At 41.9% G+C, this 17,808-nt stretch overlaps 1 protein-coding gene across 3 annotated transcripts in view; it reads left to right on the top strand.

Moving 5' to 3' along the window:
- RELN (reelin) overlaps window positions 1–17,808 on the top strand; it is a 300,039-nt gene that overhangs the window by 54,327 nt on the left and 227,904 nt on the right. For all 3 annotated transcript variants that reach the window (XM_081927578.1, XM_081927577.1, XM_081927579.1), the window contains one exon: window positions 12,966–13,101. In XM_081927578.1, coding sequence (XP_081783704.1) covers window positions 12,966–13,101 — 136 coding nt within the window. The remainder of the gene's footprint in view (window positions 1–12,965; window positions 13,102–17,808) is intronic.

Here is a 17,808-nt window from a genome sequence, read left to right as displayed (position 1 = left end):
TTCTTTCTTTCTTTCTTTCTTTCTTTCTTTCTTTCTTTCTTCCTTCCTTCCTTCCTTCCTTCCTTCCTTCCTTCCTTCCTTCCTTCCTTCCTTCCTTCCTTCCTTGTTCCTACCAGTGACATTGTCTCCTCTGGTTGCTTCTTTTTTAATGCCATTGGCATAATTCAGACATAACAGGAAACCACAGTTTCACACTATTTGAAAAAGCCACAGCAAGCCAGGGTCTCTCATATGTTCCCCCCTGTACACATCCTCAAGGAGAAAGGCTGAATCATTTGCTTCCAGTTTTAAAGAGGCATCACTTTCCTTTGATGTTAAAATGCAGGAACCTGTAATTTAAGTTCTACTTACTGAGAACAAAGTCACTAAGTATCGGTTCCTGGTTTGCTCACTTAAACTCTAGTTCAAATGTCAAGAAGAAACTATGGTTTGTTTAAAAGCATAAGCTTCTGATATCTTCCTGAGTGCAGAAGAGAGGGAACGATAGCGGTAGGGAAAAAGGGTAGGGATTTTTGGTCACTGTCAAAAATGTTAAAGAAAAATCATAACTAGTTTCAGCTTAGCGCTATGCATTATTGCTATTTATTATGTTTCTTGACAATGTTGGGATTTCTCTCTTAAAAGGATAGGCATAGCCTCTTTCCTATTTTTATTGGTTTGTTTTTGTAAAAGTCTGGTTTTAGCAGAAAAAAGCCCCAAAGCGGAATTTCCACATGGCCTTAAAGGCTCAAGAACTATTTGCATAATTTTAAGAGCAATCCTGTTATTTTTGTGAGACTTGACTTGCGACTTCTAGCATCTGGAGTTGATAAAAGTGATTACGCAGGGGAATAAAGCTGGAATAGGAATACCAAGGAGAAAGAAAGTCCTATTAGCATATTACTAGGGGGTGAGATTAATGAAGGTTAAAAAAATGGCTAAGCTTCTGATCTGCTAATCTGTCTTACAAGAAAAACAATTAAGAAGCCATATCAGACTCGCCATGCTCCCCTTACGTACCTATGTCCCTTTCAGAAATCAATGGGGTAGCACAAATATAACTTCAGGGGAGGAATTTGGCTGTAATTCTTCATGTCTCTTGAGAGCACTTTTTCTCATTAAAGGCAGATTGACAGTGCATAAGCGCAGCCATTTCTATCCATTAATTTCTGCCCCCTGCTTGTGTATGTTGCTTTATTTATTTGAATTCTGAAATTAGCTACATTTGGAATAAACCCTAATATTGCATCAGTCAAGCGTTAACATTATTATTATACCCTTACTGTGGTAAAAGTAAGAGTTACATGACTCAGAGTAATGCTGTAATATATACACACACACACACACACACACACATATAGATTGATCAATTCAATCAATCACTTAATCATTCTTCCTTAGAGGGAAAAGCTCACTAAAGTAGTATTCAATGAAAAAGTTATAGAATAATAAGTGTGTCAGTTTTTATCAGCAACAGTTTATGTAGCAATTTCCTGGAGGAGAACTAGTTTCTGCAATTGAGTACTGATGCCTAGAGTCATAGGAGCCAACTCCTAGGGGCTGTGGGGGCTTTGGCCCTCAAAATATAATATTTGATGGGGCCGGGCCCCCACAAAGTTGGCGGGCATTCCCATTCAAATGATGTGTGCACACTGTGTCATGTGATTGATTATGCGGGGCGGGGCTTACCTGGACCCCCACAATATTGTATCCAACTTTGCACCCCTGCCTGGAGTAGAGAGATCCAATACTCTTCCTGTAGGGAATCAGCAGAAGCATGGAGTCTGCTTCTTCAGCTCTGTGCAGTCACACATTTGATGCATAGATAGCAGTGCCTGTCGGAACCATAAGATGGAAAGCCAGCTGGACAGACCCCAGCCGGAGCATCTCCCTTCTCAGCCTTGCTGTTGTGGAGATCCATCACTCCTCCTCCTCCGACGTGCATCTGTGACTCATGCTGGCATGCATGAGCACACGTTACTCAGCAGAGTAAACACACAACAGATCTGGCTCGAGGCGTGGATACTAGGCTATTTTATTGTACATAAACCAGGGCAAAGAAAACATGGTTTCTTTCCTTGTCATTCTTCTCAAAGAGAGAGTACACAAAAGTAATACAGAGCGGATGTTCTGCTCACGAGCGTCCAACAATCTGTGCTGGAATGTAAACAGACATTGAGATGTAACAATCCCACATATCTGCAGCAAGGGTGGAATGGAATTCCCAACAGTACCTGGCACAGACCAATGAAGTCACCATTCATACCTGGTGTGGGTGTTGCAACCCACTCAACACCTATGCACCTGTACAGTGCTCAGGTAGCAGCTCTTGTTCCTCTACTGCCAACTTGTGATACTTTCCTTACTCACTAGCCATGTGGGAGCTTCAGTGCTTGTAGAAGATCAAAAGGATGACCCAAGCACTTTTGGGTCCCATAGATTTCATTGAGAGGGTAAAAGACATACTTAAGATACTGTATACACTTACCTAGGAGTAAGTCCCACTGAACTCAGTAGGACCTATTTCTGAGTTGATATGCACAGAATTACACTGCAAATTCGTTTACCACAGAAATCTATGGGACTTAAAAATTGTTAGCTCATGTCTCAGAACGGGGGGTCAGGTGAATTAAGAAGTTTGGTTGTTGGGGAGGGAAAACTGGCTGTATTTAGACACCAGAAATGAAGTCTGTATGGTGACAGATTCAAGTGCTGAAATATAGAGCTTGAACTTATTCTACTATTTTTCGCTCTATAAGACACACTTTATCCCCTCCAAAAATTAAGGGGAAATGAGTGTGCATCTTATGGAGCGAATGCAGGCTCCATGGCTTCAGCGAAAGCAACGCGAAGCCTCCAGAGCGCAGCAGGAGCATTCCTGCTGTGCTCCGGGGGCTTCGGTCAGCTATCCCTGAAGCCAGGAGAGCGAGGCTCTGCTGAAGCCTGGAGAGCGAGAGGGGTAGGTGCGCACTGACCTCTCTCGCTCTCCAGGCTTCAGGGATAGCCGCCGAAGCCTCCGGAGCACAGTGGGAGCTCCCGCTGCACTCCGGAGGCTTCAGGTTGCTTCAGGGATAGCTGTGCAGCGCCAGGGATAGCTGTGCAGCGCCACTTCAGTGAAGCGGGAGGAGACATGAAAGGGGATCCGTTTCTGCTGCCGCTTCGCTGAAGGGGCGCTGCGCAGAGAGGGAGAGATTTATTTTTCTTGTTCTCCCCCTCTAAAACTAGGTGCGTCCTATAGAGCAAAAAATACAGTAGCTATATCTACAGTGAAAAGCCTGCTTCCCCTACATTCATTCAGAGAAACAATTCAAGCACGCAGAAATAAGGTATGGTAGGATCTGCTTTGGACCGTATCACTTTAAAATGCAGGTGGAGAAACATGTTTGAATCCCACCCAGGAAAACCATTTAGCACATATTTAAGCAGTTGCTTGGTAGCAACAAGAAATTACATGTAGTGAGATTGCAGAGGAGGGATGGGGTGTTCTGTGCCTCTTCTGTGGTGTCCAGCATGGTAGTCAAGCAGACTGCCAAAGGAGGGAAGGCCCCTCTTCCATGTTCCATGCAGAAATGCAGTGGGCTGCTGTAGGAGAGAAGGAACTCTCTGTTCCTCCTCTGCCAGTCCCCAGCTGCTAGCTTTTGTGGGCTTCTCTACAAGGCTGCTTCAGCGCACAGAAATTCCCCATCAGGAAGAAGGCCATTCTTCTCTCTGGCATGCTACCTTCCCACAGACAGGGAGGTGTTTTATTTTTGTTTTGATTATACAGGAATAACTATCCAGACATGTAGTTTTCCACTTGTAGTCTGGGGTGGTGCAGCTTGGAACGATTTTGGTATGTGTTTTGTCTGCCTGTATGAATCAGCTCTCAGTTTCAACCTGTAAACGTGTAGAGAAGGTTCTTCATGGAGATACTGTAGGGCACCAATGCAGCATCTTTGAAGGGAATGTGCCCTAGAGAGACCACTTGCCATAACTCTGATGGTGGCTGCAGTTGCAGCCCAGCGTGGCTTCTGAGGAGCTAAGGATTTAAGCAGTCAGCACTGACCTTGGCTAGCTGTGGGGGCTAGCAGAATTTTAACGGGCCACTCAGAGGCCATTCACCTGTGGACCTGGCTGGGCCAGTCTGGTCTGCTAGTGGGTCATAATGAGCAGGGCATGCATAGGGCCTTGCTGCGGAATTATTCAGCCACTGTTATGTGGGGCGAGGAAGGACTTTGCCTGCAGACATATTGAGCCTGCTTTGCAGGGTGTGGGGGGGCGTGCCTTCCTCTTAGCAAATGTCACAAATTTGGCGGATAAAGGCATTGGGTTGGATCCTTAGTCAAGAACTTGGGGGTGAATGAGTGTCCCAACCCCAGAATTCTAGGATTACCTCAGAGTACCCCAGTAAAGGGGTCCAAGGGTGGGGTCTGTCCAAAAGCCCAGAGAAGGGCTGCCAGGCAACAGAACATCCTTCAACAACAACAACAACAACAACAACAACAACAACAACAACAATGCTTTTTTCTGGGGGGAACGTAGGGGGACGTATACCCCTAAACATTTTGTGAATCTTTATACTTTTGTCCATATACTGTATTTATCCCCCCCCCATTTGAACTATAAAATGGTGATTTTCTTGAGTCAAAATGAGAGTAACTCTAAACTTTTTTAAAAAAGAAAAAAGCACTAATAATACAGTGGTACCTCAGGTTACGAACTCAATTCGTTCCGGAGGTCCATTCTTAACCCGAAACCACTAATGGGGCCTCCTGCTGCCACCCTGCTGCCGCCGCACGATTTCCGTTCTCATCCTGGGGCAAAGTTCTCAACCCGAGGTACTACTTCCTGGTAAGCGGAGTTTGTAACCCGAAGCGTTTGTAACCCGAGGTACCACTGTAATAATAATGATAATGATAATGCTATTATTTAAACCCTGACCATCTGGGTTTCCCCAGCCACTCTGGATAGCTTACAAGCATATATAAAACATACTGAAACATCAAACATTAAAAACTTCCCGATACAGGGCTGCCTTCTGGCATCCTGGTGGGATTTCCCTGTTAGATCTGCGTCAATGGAGGACATCCTTTCACCAGGACTGACCTTAATGGATATATCAGTCAGCAATTGGGTTGGGTGATTCAGGACACATACCCAATGCCTATGCCAAATCCAATCTACATCTGTAACTAATAAAGTTGTAGCCATTTTAATTCCAAGCTGGTGATATGGCTTTTTACTGTATTTACATTGTTAACCCCCACCCCGCGTGCCACCTGTAATCACTGGCCTGCTGGGGTCTGCAAAGGTTTTCCACCCACCTAGGAAAAGGAAGCAAAACAGTACTGTGGCTCTGTTTCATTCTTGCTACTCGTTACCCTCCTGATGCCTTGTCTAGGCTATAATACATTAATTTTGTTTGTTTCAGCTACAATTTCTAAAGGTTATTCAGTGTTGCATATGGTTCAAAAATGTAACATTGGCTGGCGAAGTAGGTTCTGCTCAGTTTGTTTCCCCAAAGAAGATGGTGATAACTCATTCACTGCAACCTAGCATGAAGAAACCACCAAATTGCAGTATTTATCTAGCCATTGATGGCAGAATAAGACAGCTTTTATACACCGACTCCGGCAGTGCTGAAGACAGAAAGAGAGTCCCTGTTCACAGGCCTATGGCTAGCAATGAACTAATTAGCCATCAGAGAAGAGGAAGTCCTCATTGGAATAAATGGATGTGTTTAGGCTGCCGCTAGAGCAGTGTTTGAAATTGCGAATCTACAATGAAAGCAAAGTTTGCAGTGCATAGTGGGTATTCTGTGAGCCAATACATCCCTGGTTCCTATTTCTTTTTGGTGGTGATTTAGATTTGATGACAGGTTTAGAATCCACTTATAGAAATTGTAAAGAAGAACAAGAGTGGAATAAAGGTTAAGAAAACTATTTTCTGAAATAAAATGCATTGCCGTGTAAAGATTATCTTTTCCATTCATATGAAAAAGTTGCTCTATCAGTGCTATTTTTCTACGCAGAAAACTGGTATTTAATACTAGGTGCTGTAGGCATGCATAGTGAATCGATAAATCTCTCTTGGCCTTGAACATAAGTAGATTATCTGAAAAGTTATTTCATTTTCCCTTTTATAATATTTCCAGTAACTGCCTAATGTTAGCATTTATGCATTTACTCCTTATCCCCATTTACTAAACTCCCTTGCCTTTGTATATTTAACTATCATTTTGTTCTCTAACATCTTTCCAATTGTCAGTGAACATTCTTAATAGTCGGTGCATCGGGCATTGGCATCCATTTCTGACCTCCCTTTTTACAAATACACATGCTTAATAAATTGTACAAGGAATCTCATTCAATGTCTTGGGGAATTATGCAAATGAAAGGCTATATTCTCCTCCCAGTGGGCTCTCATTTGCATATGCGTAACTCATGTCAGCTTGAACTCATAAATCCCCAAGATGAAAATACATCTCTAGTGGATTCTGACAAAAGGCTTTCTTAGAAAATGTTAATTAACTACCCATCAAATTCGGGTCATTTAAAACGATTAAAGGAGGAGGGGGGAGGAGTAAATCCATATACTGTTGGCTAGATGCAACTGTGTCTTTTGAATAAAAGATAGTCCATGGGCATTGTGGAGTATCAGCCTTTTTTAGCCACCCTGTAATAATATTGAGCATAGTAATATCTAACAGAAAACTAGTTTAGACTTTACATTTCTTGGCTTACTTAGCAGAAATAACTCCTGATATGTGCAATGTGAGGAGGAACTAAAGTGATTTAGAACTGGCTGTATTGGGGTGGGGGACTCAGTTCAGAGAGACACCCACAGTGAAAAGAAGCTAGGGAGATCTGACTGGTTGCAGTTTTGTATACAGTGGTACCTCAGGTTACAGACACTTCAGGTTACATACGCTTCAGTTACAGACTCCGCTAACCCAGAAATATTACCTCGGGTTAAGAACTTTGCTTCAGGATGAGAGCAGAAATCGTGCTCCAGCGTGATCTAGTCGTGATCTATCGTGATTGTGATCTAGTCTTTCTGGCTCATTTGCAATCTTAGTATTGCTACAATGTGGGCACTTCAGTGGACATGCCAGAGGGCAGGGGGAACTGTAGGTTGATTGTGGCAGTCCCTGCCCCAACCTACATACAGTAGAGTCATTATGAAGATAATGCCTAAATGTGTAGGATATGTACAGTTCTAAGGCTGTGCATGCAGTGGTGAAGCTGCATGCTCTACTACCGGGGGCTAAGAGCAAGTGTGGATGTGGCCGATGCCCCCCTTGGGGGGCATGATGTGTGCCTCGGGGGGGCGTGACATGCATCCTGGGGGCGTGGTACACCGCCCATGAGGGCATGGCGGCATTCTGGGGGCATGATGCGCCGCTTGTGGGGGTGTGGCTTCTGCCATATGTTTGGTGGGGTGCACTGCGCGTGTCCAGGGGGGCCACCGCGATGGCACCCTACTGGAATAGTGGTGCTGGAGGCAGGCCGCTCCCTCTGCACCCCCGTTCCTCCGCCAGTGTGTGCATGCGCCTTAGACTTCTCCTATCTCCTCCTCCTCTGACCTGGCCCTGAGAACGAGATCAGAAGCGGTTGCTTCTGTTTTTAACTAACTGCAGCTTAGGGTTATGTCCAAACCCAGGCAAACTGTCTTAGTTGTAATTGCAGTTTACTGAGCAACGTCAACTTCAAACCAAGGGTTTGTGGCTTGTTTCAATAAGCTATATTTAAGATTAACCATAGTTTGGGTTGGGAGATACAGTGGTACCTCGGGTTAAGTACTTAATTCGTTCCGGAGGTCCGTACTTAACCTGAAACTGTTCTTAACCTGAAGCACCACTTTAGTTAATGGGGGCCTCCCACTACTGCCGCACCGCAGGAGCACAATTTCTGTTCTCATCCTGAAGCAAATTTCTTAACCCGAGGTAATATTTCTGGGTTAGCGGAGTCTGTAACCTGAAGCGTATGTAACCCGTGGTACCACTGTAATGCTAATTGAAAATGAAAGTTTCTGATCGCCTCCTTGTGTCCACAATATGGAGGGATAATGCACAAACCTATTATTACAATTAATTTATTAATCACCTTCTGAACCACCATCTCAATGTGATATACACATAAAGGTGTGTGGTTTGGGGGTGCTCCTAGATCTACCTCTATCACTGTATGCTAGGAGTGTCTTTTACAAACTTAGGTTCGTAAGACACCTAGGTTCAGGGTAGCTTGACAACAGTTGTCCATGCATTGGTAACCTCACAGCTGGATTACTGCAGTGCACTCTATGTGGGGCCACCCTTGAGGTTGATCCAGAGGCTGAAGGTGTTGCAGAATGGAGAAGTTAGGTTCTTTTTCGGGGGGTGAACTATCACCAGCATATAACGCCTTGCTTGCAAAGTTTGCACGGCTGCCAATTTGATTCTGGGCCAACTTTAGGGTGATGGTACTAACGTATTTCTTTCTCTCTCCTGCAAACACAGAACACAAGCTACATGAACTTGCTGTCTTCTTTATACAGACAAGATATCAAAGCCGTGAAGTGGCTCTTGTGTCTTATGTACACAGATCTGGTGCTTAAATAAGGAGTGGATGTGACCAAATGGATCTAATTACCAACTTCAATATAATTATTTCCCCCTAAAAGCTAAGAGATTGTAGGAATTTAATAACATCCCAATTTAAACTAGATTCCAAAATTTATTTATTTATATATATATATATATATATATCACTCAAGATATCCCTCAAGTAATTAAGGAACAAAAGAAGAAAAGGCACACTAGCCTGGGAACTTCCTCTCTGCCCAGAACATTGGAGGCTATACACCACACCCCCTCAACAGTATTTATAGGAACTCAAACACTGAGATCCTGCTCTGTTCCAGTAACAAGAAGCCGAAAGCACCAGCCTGAAGATGACGAGTGAGACCTCGTCGAAACGTCGCCTAGACACCCCAACTTTTACACGGGAAGACACCCGAGGACACCAAAACCTGCATTCCTGTACCCGTGAAAATCTACGAAAGCATATATATATATATATATATATATATATATATATATATATATATATGCAGGTTTTGGTGTCCTCGGGTGTCTTCCCGTGTAAAAGTTGGGGTGTCTAGGCGACGTTTCGACGAGGTCTCACTCGTCATCTTCAGGCTGGTGCTTTCGGCTTCTTGTTACTGGAACAGAGCTATATATATATATATATAAATGCATAAAGTCTCTTTTAGTGTCTGGGGTTAATACCTTCTCTAACACCTTGTTATGTTGTAAGATTGTTATTTTCAAAATAATTGATGTCATCTATAAAATAATTTCAGTGCTTGAAGTAAGCTAAAGCTAACATAACCCACTGAGTAAGAAAAAAAACCTTCCAGAATTGTCAGTATGCTCTCCCTTTGCGATGTTTAATAATTTATCAAGCCTTGCTGACCCCTAATTGATTGCAAAAGCCAGCAAGTGTTTTAGAAGTCTCTTCCATTCTATCAAACTAGATGGATGTTTTTTCCTGTGAAGCAGAATGTAATCACCCAGAAAAAAATCAATCAGCAGCTGTATGTTAGATATGAGTGTAGTACACTTAGGCCTTCATTCGAAATGCCAGTAGGTGGTTGTTAATTGAGTAGTTCCACTGACTTTAATGGGATTATCATATGCGAGTTGGTTGCAGAATCAGTCCATGCATTATTCTCATCTTTAAACAGGTAAAAAAGAGTAACACTCACAGCAATGAAATATTGATATTTCCTAATGCACCAATTTGTTATATGGGATATAACTGCTGCTGTTTCATGTTGCCACATAAGGTCTTAGCTACTTTAAACACACAAGGATGACTTGTGGATCTCGATAACAGTTGGATAAATTAATCAGTTTAAAACTGGGTGGTCAGTGAATCAAATAGTAACCTATCAAAGGAACAGAATTTGGTTCTCAAAAGAAAAACTCACACATTTGTCCCATTAACTCCCTCCTCCCTCTCATTTATTTCTTCCAGGGTTTGTTAAGCCACAGTTTCCTGTTACTCCCAAACCATGAAATTATGGTTTAAGGACTGGCTACACACCAAGATTGGAAACTGTGGTTTGATCCTGCTTTGCAAACCAATATTTTATACCATTTACCTTATGCTGGTCTACGACAGTAATAAACTGTTGTTGTTGTTATTATGCCATTTACCAGTCCAGCCATGAGATAAAATTGTGATTATATTAGTATTTAAATAAATATTTAAATACAAATTTCCATGCAGTTATTTTTTTTAAATCTGCAGGTTAATACAGAACATGACAGGCTGGATTTATGAATAGGCACATACAAGATGGAAATGGACCAGAAATAGCCATCCTTACCTGTGTTTCTTTGACAGTGTTGGGGCCATAGATATGTGACCAGAGCGTTTCAGATGCTACAGTGGCCTTGACTTGGTCTAAGTTATGTAGCAGATATATATATAAAATGAATTCAGGAGAACAGAGTATGTTACGTACTCTCATATGGCTAAGCTTTTCATTCAATTTCTTTTTGTGGGTTTGGATCAGGCATGATATATAGCCAGTAACCCTAATAGCTTCACAGCAAAGTAATATCCAGTGGAGACAGACCTAACTGGGTAGTGTAGCATATAAATTATTTCAACACAATGAGCACACACAGTAAAACTCGAGGGAAAGCGAGTTCAGAGAGGTTCTTCTTCACATTGAAGTAGCATATGATTTAGTGATGCTTAGTTGCTGCAGACCTTGGATATACTCCCTGGTGACCTAGATGCACGGAAAAGCTGCTTTGTTTTTTTGTTTTTCTACGGATTTGCACAGTTGTTGGTCTCTCAGACTCACTGCCATACCTAGCAGCCCTTAACACAAATTATGTGAATGTTCTATTCACTTTTAAGTAAAAGATAAGCACATTAGTTTTCAAAAGCAAGTTCTGCCTCTGGCATATCTTATCACTCACTGGGATTGTTTTGAGAAATGCAATATAATTACTTATTTTCTGTGTATGCCTTCCCATGTACCCCATTGCAGGGTATAGTGTAACATAGCTGCCTGATCAGCTGTGTTACCGAGAAGTCTTCTTGGTGGGGAAGAGAAAGCTGGTTTTATTCACAAGACAAGCACGTGGCTAGAAGGAAAATGTGGATTCGTCTTCATTTTAATGGAACATTTTATACCAGTTTAGACGCAATCCTAAGTGCATTTACTCGGGAGTAAGCCCCTTTGAAAACAAGGGACTTATACCTTGGAGTAAATTATTCTTTTTTTAAAAAAAAATTATATTAGTTTACAACAAAAACAAAAACACATATTAATTTCACATCAAATTTTTCACAAATTATTCCTTTTCTGGACTTCCTTCAGCTTTCCCGTAGATCATCCATAGTCATTATTTAAATTATGCATTCGTTAGATTTATATTGACATTATTTATATCTTTCTTTCTATTCCCTTTAGACATTACTTCTTAATTTTTCACAGTGCTTCTTTAAATCCCTCTAGCTTTATCTGTCCCTCACTTATATTTTCCAGATATTCCACAAATTTCCCCCAGTCCTCGATGAACTTTTGGTCTCTTAAATATCTAATCTTCCCTGTCAATTTGTCCAACTCCGCATAGTCTAACAGCTTCATTCTCCATTCTTCCACTGTCGGTATTTCCTGTTGTTTCCATTTTTGGGCCAGTAACACTCTTGCGGCTGTCACTGCATATTGAAAGAATTTACAGTCCTTTCTTTTTATCTCATTTCCTAATATTCCTAACAGAAAGACCTCTGGTTTCTTTATAAATGTATATTTTAAAATCTTCTTCAATTCATTATATATCTTTTCCCAGGAGTAAATTATTCTTTATTCTTATTAGTATTAACAAAACTTATTCCTCAGTTGAAAAATATACATGAATAAATACATTATACCATAGAAAAAAGATGGGGAAATCATGTAACTCCAAACAACATATGGGAGACCCCCCTCCCAGCAAATAGCAGTATGTATAAATATGCATATGCATACATTGTTAAGCTTCTAACCTGTTGGAACATAGACTCCTAGAAGTTCAGTAGAGTTGAAAGGGGCCCCAGAGGGTCTTCTAGTCTAACCCCCTGCAAGGTAAGGAATATGCAGGTGGTTCATATGGGGATTGAACCCGCAACCATGGTGTTATCAACACCATGCTCTAACCAACTGAGGTATCTGCTGCCGAGGCCATGCTGTGGGGGATTTGAACGGAGTGGAGGTATCCTTCTGTTCAGCTCTGCTGGCTGAGCCAGCCAGCTTCCTTCTGGCCACAAAACATGCAAATGGGCATGGTGTTTCCCCACCGGCAGAAGTCAGCAGGAACACCCAGCGTGAAGCATTCAGCTCCAAGCCAGACTCACTGCTGTCACACGGCGTCAGACCTAATCCAGACCCAATCACTGCACCAGCCTGGAGCTGGATGGCACGGTTATCAGGCCTGATTCCACAATCCTGATTGGTAGGCTGAACAAAATGGCATCTGAGGTTTTTCCAACCATGTCCATGACAGTATGAATCTAGAGTAAGAGCCAGGAGAGTCTGGTTCCACGATCACTTAAAAGTCAGTAATCTGTGGAAAGGTGGAATATACTTACCTTTTAAAGAACTAAAGAAATAAATAGGAAGGAAAGATGGACATAGCTATTCAGTGAACTATTTGCAGAGAGTTGAAGCAATCTTTCCTGTCCATTACTGAGCATAATGTCATTCTGAAGAAGGAACTGCTTTGAGGTCACATCACAGATAGGAAAGCATAGTGATTAAGTAATTTGATTGACATTCAGATGGAAAGGTTAGGTTAGGTTCAAGTCCAAAAAGCTTTAAAATAGTGGAATATGGCATTTGCTATTGATACACCAACTGAATATTCTTTGCTATAAAATTTTTACTTAACCTTTCTGAAGCAATGCAATGAATATTTGTGTTTAATTGCATCTGTGTTTCATCTTTACTTTCTGTCTTTCTTGTAGGAATAATGTCTGATCACCAGTTTGGAAATCAATTCATGTGCAGTGTGGTTGCATCTCACGTAAGCCATCTACCAACAACAAATCTCAGTTTTGTTTGGATCGCCCCCCCTGCAGGAACAGGCTGTGTAAATTTTATGTAAGTGTCAAGATACTGTTGCTGATAATGCTAAGGTTCTTTGTAGCATGGCTACAGGAAGTAAAATGCATGTAATTGTTTCAACCATGAATCTCAACATACTGTAAGTGGAAAGATTTATCTCCAGTGAATATTTGGTATTGGTAAAAAAGTCAAGCTACCAGTCTTACAATTCAAGAGGCAGATTGCCTGTGTTTTGTCTATGATGGGTGGTTAATGTTCACATTTTGAAACAGCTGCATGGAGAATGGTCAGATTTGCACAATTGTTGCTCAACAAGCTACCTTCATTAGTTATATTTATAATTTAATAACACTTGGGGTGGTAACTTTCTTGGCTTACAGAGGAAGCTCATGACAGTTTTAGTACAGTCTTGGAGATAGTTCAAACACTCATAAATAGCTCTATGTAAAGCCAAATAAAGGAAGTGATCTGATCTAGAGCACCAATTGCTGCCAAGTGAAAATTGGAGTGCAGTGGCTAAAAAATGTACTGCCACACTGCTTGAATTGTTGCCAGGAATTGGCAGACATATATCTGTAAACACACTGAGTAAGATGATGCTTCTTTTATGTGTCTGTGAGGCTGTGTGGACCAATGTATACATTTCTCAGCCAGCCCAGTGTATAGGATGAAACTGCAAACTGAATTTTGTCCTGGTAAACTGAATTCAATTTGCAGCTTCGTTCTGCAAAAAGACAGGTAAAAGGTGAACGGTTTATACGATCTGAAGAGAAACCAGAGTACAGGTGGGCCTCGATCTCGTTCTCTGCCACCCCACCCCCGCACACTTGCATGCACACACGAGCAGACTTATACACAACCCTCTGTGACAGAAAGGTTTGTTTGCTGGGCAGTTTGGGTCACCAAGTGTGTTTTTTCCTGCCAGCAAACGGTTGACTGGCAACAGCGTCTGATTGGCCAAAGTTCCAGGGGAGGGAAATGATTGGTTTGGAGAGGTTAGACAGGTTTCAGGTTGGGAGAGAGGGTGAAGGGGTTCCGAGGGGGAAATGAGATACTCACTGAGGAGACTATCCATAGGGAGAGGACAGAGCCTCGCAGCTGGGATACTCCGTATGGAGTATGGACCCAGGCTGAGGGTCTGGGGAAGGTATCCAGACAGGAGTGTTCTGGGAGGGCTGAATGTGAGCCAGGAGAGACAGATCCAGTGTCTCCTTGGGTGTCAGTCTAGCCAGGAACGGAGAATTCTTCTAGGTACATAAGACTCCCAACCTAGTAAACAAGGGGAGAGGGGATCCCCTGGGTCTGTAATACCATTTATAATACCTCAGGTGTGGGATTGTTAAGACAGGGGGTAACTGAGGGAAAATGTCCCTCGCTCATGAACCAAAGGATTAAGCTTCTAAAGGAAGCAGTATAGTGCTGAAAGTATTGTATTATCCAAGTGAAAGACACTGATTTGAACTTTTTATCATCTTTTCTGGAAACCTGAATATTTATCTACCTGAAGTGTGCCGACTGATGTTTAGTAACTGAAGTTTAAGAAGAGTTGTACTTATAATATTGTGTTTAAGCCTAAGACATCTTATAGTTAAAGTAACTAAGGTTAATTCTACCTGAAGAACTCGTTTCCTGACCCACTTTGTGTCAAAAACTCCCTTTGTTTAGTAAAACTTTTCATATTTGTTTGATCAACTCCTGCCTTAGACTCTAAATCATTACGTTTTCCCTCACACAAGTCCCCCACTAGATAATATGGGGTAAATTGTAGGAAATCGTGTAAGTGGTGTACCGTGAAGTGGTCGCACTAAATTTAATTGAGAGCTGGCCCAACGGCGCCAGGGTGAGAAAGTGCCTTTCCGCTGTCTAACCCTCACCCCTCTTCAGGTCTCTCATGCAGATCTGCTGGATAGGTGGGGTTATTGGCCACTTGTCAAATGACTGATTTGATGACTAGGGCAATTTGCATCTGTCAGGATGCTGATGTGTGCTGTCCGCTGTCTATTATCTCTACATTGTTGTTGTTTTATTTCTGCCGCTGTTACCAAAATTTGTGGAGACTTGGAGGACCAGAACAATTTGCTTGGGGAAACTGGATGAGGCCCCCACACTGAGAGTTCGTCATCCCTGGGATAAATGATGCAGTTGACAATTCTTGTTGTTAGTCCAGTCTTCAGCGTGTTATGAAGTTGGTGCTTTGAATCCTAAACTTGGATTTTCCACTGGCAGAGACCTCATTATGGGAATTGCATTCTATTTCTGGTATCCACACCAGTGTAAAACACACACGAACACTTGCTCCAGGAAGGCTTTGTCAACAGCCTATTACGCACTGGCACAATGCCAATCTGCAAGTGAGTTGTGGTGGATGCCAAATCATGCAAGGAACTTAAAAGCTGTTTCAAAGAATTCAAGAGCATCACAGAGCCACTACTGCAGCTCCCTCCTATGTTTGGAACCCTCCAGTATATTGGACATCCCTAAGTTTTATGCACAATAATAAATGTGTGATTTCACTAAACTCCCATTGTCTTAATGCATCTATTCACACTAAGGTAACCCAACACTATTATCTTGCCATTGCAGAGAAATGGTGGCTTGCTTGAGTTTATGGTTGAACTCAATAATGAAAAAAGGACTTCAGCTCATTCTCTTGACCACTAGATTACACTAGCATAGGAGATTTCCTCCTCACCTCTATAAAATGACAAGATTTCACTCCATTTATATTGCTGTCCTCCATGTTTTATCAGCTGACAACTTTGTTTTGATCCTCTCCAGCTTGCAAGACTTGGCATAAAATGCAGTAAATCTCTCCCACCAGGATCATCAAATCTACAGATAGCAATTCTTATCTTCTGAGTGACCTGGCTTATGTGGGATGGGGGGATGACAACATATTCTGCTCTTCATTGGGTGGGTGGGTGTGTTTTAAGATATATCAATACTTACTTGGTTCTGTTACATTATGCTATATGACAGAGACCTGTATATGCTAAATGATATCACAGTGTACCACTGTGTAAAATAAGAAGTTTGTGTTTACTTCAATACATGCTCTAGAAGCAAAACTGTCTTCACTCATGCAGACCCAGTTTTTTTTAAAAAAAATTCATTTTCTCATTTTACAAACTTATAACGATACAAATTTACACATCCAATTTAAGATACCAAATATTATTATAGACCCCATTCTCCTCTTTCTGCAGTCACTTGTCATATATTTTACCACTGCATATCCAATTTAAATCTATTTATTATTTGTCCTTTATACTCACTTTTAATTATTTTACTGCTCATTTGTAATTCAATCCTGCTAGCATTTGTTTATGATAGTTCTTCAGATAATCCTTAAATCTTCCCCATTCTAAGTTAAAAAGTCTCTCTTCTTGATTTCTTATTCTTCCAGTAAGTTTCTCCATTTCTGCATACCATGCAGGTCCAGTTTCCAAGGTGATTTCCAAAGGAACTAGCATGCCTGCAACACAGCTGAAAGTGGACATTTCCAGCCTGCCTCAGTGATAGACTGATTGTGCCATAATTACATGGCCAAAAATCACAGCAGTTGGGGGAGATTGTTGTGAGGCCTCTTTCACTCTGTATAGTGCCATCCATTATGCTTGTCAAGATTCATTTTGCTGCTGTAGTGAGGGCATTTCCCTTTTCCCATACCGTAGCTAGCATGCAAATATAAATATATGCACATTTATTCTATTATCGAAGAGCAAAAAGAAACAGGTGCATTGTCAGGGAGCTTGTACCCAGGTGGTTTTAAAAAAATAAAAATAAACCTAACACCTTCCTTCATTAGACAATAAACAATACACTCTGTTCTTATGGAACAGCCAGAGAATTTTATGTAACTAACTTCACTGAAAATAAAACCACACTATGTGCAAACACAGAGCATTAGTGGATGGGAAATGTTCCTCTTAAACAGAATATACTTCAGCGTTAGCCACCACAGACAAGCTAAACTTCTCATAATATTAATGATACTGATAAGATTTAAACTCTTAGGCCAAACTGGACAGCGGACATTCATCCAGTAAAACATTTGTGGCCAAAGTAGGTAAAGACTACTAGTACTAGAACTAGGGCTGCATTTTATTTAGTACAGATCTCAGCAGTGGTAAACACTATGCAGAAGCAATTATAACTCACCCATATTTGCTAGTGATTCCTCATCCAGCCAGGGATATACACTGCCTCAGTGGAATTGCATTCCCTAGCTGGATTGGGGCATTAGAAAAACTACAACTAACTTCAAAAGCATGCTGAAGCATGTGTGAGAGAAGGAGGAAAACCTGTTTTCATCTTTTGATTTCCAGTTAGTACCATTTTCTCCTATGTTTTATTTACTATTCAGCATACTATTCAGCAACTCCAGCGGGTGCAGAGTGCCGCAGCGAGACTCCTTACGGGGTCCTCGCTGCGAGATCACATTCACCCAGTGCTATACCAGCTGCACTGGCTCCCGGTGGAGTACAGGATCAGGTTTAAGGTGCTGGTTTTAACCTTTAAAGCCCTATATGGCCTAGGACCCTCGTACCTACGGGACTGCCTCTCCTGGTATGTCCCACAGAGGAACTTACGACCTTCAAACAAAAACACCTTGGAGGTCCAAGGCCATAGAGAGGTTAGACTGGCCTCAACCAGAGCCAGGGCTTTTTCGGCCGTGGCTCTGATCTGGTGGAACGCTCTGTCACAAGAGACTAGGGCCCTGCGGGACTTGACATCTTTCCA

The sequence above is a fragment of the Podarcis melisellensis genome (assembly GCF_964234715.1).
Source record: "Podarcis melisellensis genome assembly, chromosome: 10".
Classification (NCBI taxonomy): domain Eukaryota; kingdom Metazoa; phylum Chordata; class Lepidosauria; order Squamata; family Lacertidae; genus Podarcis; species Podarcis melisellensis.
The sequence above is the reverse complement of the archived record's forward strand: the minus strand, read 5'-3'. Positions and strand labels throughout refer to the sequence as shown.